This window comes from Sinocyclocheilus rhinocerous, unplaced genomic scaffold (genome assembly GCF_001515625.1).
Source record: "Sinocyclocheilus rhinocerous isolate Xijiao unplaced genomic scaffold, SAMN03320098_v1.1 scaffold2027, whole genome shotgun sequence".
In the NCBI taxonomy this organism is placed as follows: domain Eukaryota; kingdom Metazoa; phylum Chordata; class Actinopteri; order Cypriniformes; family Cyprinidae; genus Sinocyclocheilus; species Sinocyclocheilus rhinocerous.
The window spans coordinates 261,222-266,317 of record NW_015627265.1 but is presented as its reverse complement, the minus strand read 5'-3'; the positions used below and the strand labels follow the sequence as shown (position 1 = coordinate 266,317).

General features: G+C 34.2%; 1 protein-coding gene across 1 annotated transcript in view; it reads right to left on the bottom strand.

The window, feature by feature from the left end:
• Window positions 1-232: 232 nt before the first annotated feature.
• LOC107726898 (son of sevenless homolog 1-like) overlaps window positions 233-5,096 on the bottom strand; it is a 14,977-nt gene continuing 10,113 nt past the window's right edge. The window contains exons 6-7 of the mRNA XM_016536604.1: window positions 3,352-3,643; window positions 233-667 (exon numbers count right to left, since the gene is read on the bottom strand). Coding sequence (XP_016392090.1) covers window positions 293-667; window positions 3,352-3,643 — 667 coding nt within the window. The 3' untranslated portion in view covers window positions 233-292. The remainder of the gene's footprint in view (window positions 668-3,351; window positions 3,644-5,096) is intronic.

Sequence of the window (5,096 nt, the reverse complement as noted above, 5' to 3'; positions counted from 1 at the left end):
TGGGCTAATTTTCATTTTTGGGTGAACTAACCCTTTAATGAAATGCTGAATTTCCAGTATACTTTACTGTACCGATCAAAAGTTTGTTTTTGAAAGAAGTCTCTCCTGCTCACCAAGGCTGCATTTATTTGATTAAAATTACAGTAAAAATTATGAGATATTATTACAATTTAAAACAGCAGTTTTCTATGTGAATATCTGTTAAACTGTAATTTATTTCTGTGATGCGCAGCTGTATTTTCAGCATCATTACTCCAGTCTTCAGAGTCACATGATCTTCAGAAATCACTGTTCACTCACCAGCGTACATGTGGAAGGTCAGCCGCTCGATGAGCTTCAGCACCGTTCCGGCTTTGATGATGGGAATGCCGGATTTGGACTGGACGTTCTCCTCGAACACGACGTTCTCCTCGGAGTCGGGCTGGGCGAAGCGGTACACCTCGGCCCCGGGGAGCCTCATCTGCTCTTCCTTCTCCTCCTGCAGCATGGCCGTGTCCAGCATGCGCTCCAGCGTGGAGCAGTACTGCAGCGAGATCAGCGCCGCCATCCAGCCGTTCTTCTCCTCCGCAGATTTAGCGGCAAACACCACGCTGTTCCCGTCCTTCAGGATGATCTCGAAGGCGTGCCGGTACTCGCCCTCCTTATCGTCCTTGTCATTGATCTGGACCTGTTCAAGAACACGTGAGCGTTTAGAACGTTTACTTTGAATGTGATGTTTTGCCAGAATTTTTTTTTTGTTTGTTTTAAATCAAGAAAATATTAGCAAATGTGACAACCAGGGCTGTCGATTTAATGTGTTAATTTGGTGCGATTAATTACGGAAAAAATAACACATTAAAAGTCCGTCATCTTACATCGATGAACCGATCAACATGATGCAGGATGACTGACTGACTGAACGAATCAAGTTTTGAATGAATCAAGTGAGCGAATGATTCAGTGACTCATTAAAAAAAACTTAAAAATTTGCTTTGTTTCTGAATGAATCAGCCGTTTGAACAAATCGATTGAATGAATGATTCAATGACTTACTTTAAAAAAAAAAATAATATCAAATTTCAATATTCAATTTAAAAAACTAATTAAATCAATGTTGAATCAAAATGTTTCCTTCTAAAGATACTTTTTGTAATGTCTATTCAAAGGTTTTCTCATCTAACACAATAATGACTTTAAATTTTCAGGGTGTAATTTCTCAGCCAAAATTAATGTGATTAATTAATTAGCAAATCATGTAATAAATTAGATTCAAAATGTTACAATTAGACATACTGACAACAGTGTTGGGGAAAGTTATTTTTGAAAGTAATGCATTACAATACTGTGTTACTCCGTAAAAGAGTAACTAATTGCATTACTTGGTTACTTTTTTAGAAAAGTAATGTGTTACGGTACTTTTGCATTACTTTTTCTCATCTTGGCTGGCCTCATTTTTTGCTCTTTAGCCTGATTTCTCTCAACATGAGCACAGGAGAGCTGTCAGTCAATACATGAGGAAACAAAGTAACTGGCGTAACTTGTTTGAAAAAGTAACTCCGATATTTTCGTGTAAATTAAAAAGTAATGCATTATTTTACTAGTTACTTGAAAAAGTAATCTGATTACATAACTCAAGTTACTTGTAATGCGCCACCCCCAACACCGCTGACAATACACCAATGATAACAGTTGATCGGAATAAAGATGTATCAAAAAAAAAAAAAAAGACCTACCAAAAATGACAAAAACACACCACAAAATTACTAAACCTTTAACTAAAATTAAAATGGAAAGACATAAAAATAATATGTAAACATATGTCAGGCGCATGTTTACATATAAAAGCAACGGAAAAGCAGAAAGCTGCGCAGAACTACTACTGTATGTCTGATGTTTGATATTTGTGCATGATTCTGACAGACTAAAGTCTGCTGATATTTTCATTTACTGTTAATAATCATCTTGACTTTTTGAGTTGACCTCTAAAGCTAAATGTCTACATTTTGTCTCGGAAATATTTAGCATGTTTCTTATTTTATATTATTTATGAACATACAGGATGTGTTTAAGACAATATTTGCCTTCATATTTCATGATTTATTTATTTTTTTGCAAAGATATTTAACAAATAATTGACATAAAATGACATGAGTCATTGAATCATTCATTTAACCGATTCGCTGAAACGGCTGATTCATTCAGAAACTAAGCAAGTGACTGTTTTTATTAATGAGTCACTGAATCATTCGCTCACTTGATTCATTCAAAGCTGTGGATTCATTCATTCAGTCGTCCTGCATCGTGTCGATCAGTTCATCATTGACGGGTGTGTTAAATGCATTAATCATATGATCATATTTTTGCAATAATTAATCGCACCAAATTAACACGTTAGATAATTGTAACGTTTGCTAATATTTTACTAGTTACTTGAAAAAGTAATCTGATTACATAACTCAAGTTACTTGTAATGCGCCACCCCCAACACCGCTGACAATACACCAATGATAACAGTTGATCGGAATAAAATGTAAAAAAAAAAAAAAAAAAAGACCTACCAAAAATGACAAAAACACACCACAAAATTACTAAACCTTTAACTAAAATTAAAATGGAAAGACATAAAAATAATATGTAAACATATGTCAGGCGCATGTTTACATATAAAAGCAACGGAAAAGCAGAAAGCTGCGCAGAACTACTACTGTATGTCTGATGTTTGATATTTGTGCATGATTCTGACAGACTAAAGTCTGCTGATATTTTCATTTACTGTTAATAATCATCTTGACTTTTTGAGTTGACCTCTAAAGCTAAATGTCTACATTTTGTCTCGGAAATATTTAGCATGTTTCTTATTTTATATTATTTATGAACATACAGGATGTGTTTAAGACAATATTTGCCTTCATATTTCATGATTTATTTATTTTTTTGCAAAGATATTTAACAAATAATTGACATAAAATGACATGAGTCATTGAATCATTCATTTAACCGATTCGCTGAAACGGCTGATTCATTCAGAAACTAAGCAAGTGACTGTTTTTATTAATGAGTCACTGAATCATTCGCTCACTTGATTCATTCAAAGCTGTGGATTCATTCATTCAGTCGTCCTGCATCGTGTCGATCAGTTCATCATTGACGGGTGTGTTAAATGCATTAATCATATGATCATATTTTTGCAATAATTAATCGCACCAAATTAACACGTTAGATAATTGTAACGTTTGCTAATATTTTATTCAAAACCTCAATTCCTAGATTAAAAAAAAGCGAATATTACTTGAATCGTGTTGTAGTGTCATTTTAAGTTGACTAGTTAAATGTAAAAAACAAAATCGAAAACATTTCCTGCCGTCTGCTCACCTTCCTCATGAAGAACTTCTCTTTGAGCCGGTACTCGGCGGCGCTGGCTCCCGGCAGACGCGGCTGGCCGTGGTTGGACTTGCAGCAGATCATGAGGCCGTCGAAGAGGAAGATGTGGCGCTCGTGTTTGGCGCCGACCCGCGTGAGCGTCCCCTCCATGATGAACTCGTTGCAGCACTGGCCGATGTCTTTGCCCTCCCAGCCGTCGATGTTCCTCTGGATCTCATTCATCTTCTTGATGGCCAGATGTTTGCCCTTCATCTGCTGACTGTAGAAGCGGCACGCCGACTCGCTGAGAGACACAGGACAGACGACGGCAGAAAAACAGGTTTGATGAGCTGAAACTCATTCTGAACTCCCAAGATCGATCCTTTAGTCTGTGCTGCTCTCAGTTGATTCCTGAACTCTACTAAACTTAATCTGTAGCGCCTGTAAGTTACTTCTGATTTGAGCTTACAGTTTCTCTCAGTTTTATCATTAAATGTGTTTTTGTCCCTCTGTAACATGTGCTGTCAGATCACTGATCATCTCTTCCTCTTTACTACTAGTTATAGCACCAAATAAACATGAACGAGCATCAAAAGAACTCACTGAAATCAATCATGAATCATGTAATCGATCAATCAGTGTTTCAATCGCCGAAAGACATCAATAAATCAGCTTGAGATCAATAATGTCACGTAACATCATATTTATCTCAGAAAAGACATTCGGTAAACATAAACTTGATATTTATGACTCTACAGTACAATAAAGCATTTTGATAAATATATGCACTGTATGACATATTCATTATATTTTACTTAAACTACTGTCTTTATTATTGAATGTATGTTTGAATAAATGTGCCATGAAAACAAGTTTTTACTACATACACTGGTTAAATGTTTGTTTCAACAACGAATTGGAGTAGAAACATAACTGTTATTTAAAAGTTGACTTAAAATCTGCCTTATGTGCAATTAAAATTGATTATTATAATTAAACAAAAACAAATAGCAATTTAATATTTGAATTTAATAGTTATTTAATAGGATATTTAATTAGTAATTAATTAGTCATTTAACAGAATTTAATAGGACTCTGTTGTTAATTTTAACCCTTATTATATTAATGTACCAACTAATTGATTTTTATATTAGTATATTTGAAATATTATTATAGTTTCTATTAATATTTTGAATTCATTTTTATTTTTTTATTTTAGTTCGTTTTTGTTTTTATAATTTTTATTTATTTATTTTTTAACATGTCTATATAGTTTTCATAATTTTAGTTATTTCAGTTCATCAAATTAAACTAAAGGAAAATGAGAAATGTAGTCTTGGCAACTAGCTGAAATATAATCAATATTTTCTTTTATTTTTTAGTTATTTTAAGTAATAAAACTGTTTTGTTATGGTTTTAGTTAGCTATAATAACACTATTTCAGAGACTGTTTTCTTTAAGAAAAATTGACATTTTCTGCACCGAATTAATATGAAATTGAGTCAGAATCAAATCAAAGAGCTTGTGAATTCGAATCAAAATCTGTGTCAATACCCAGCAATAATACCCAGTGTGTGTGTGTGTGTGTGTGAGTGTGAGTGTGTGTGTGAGAGTGTCTGTGTGTCTGTGTGTGTGTGTGTATATGTGTGTGTCTGTGTGTGTTTGTGTGTATGTGTCTGTGAATAAGTACGTGTATGTTTGTGTGTGTGTGTGTGTGTGTGTGTGAGTGAGTGAGTGTGTGTGTGTGTGAGTGTCTG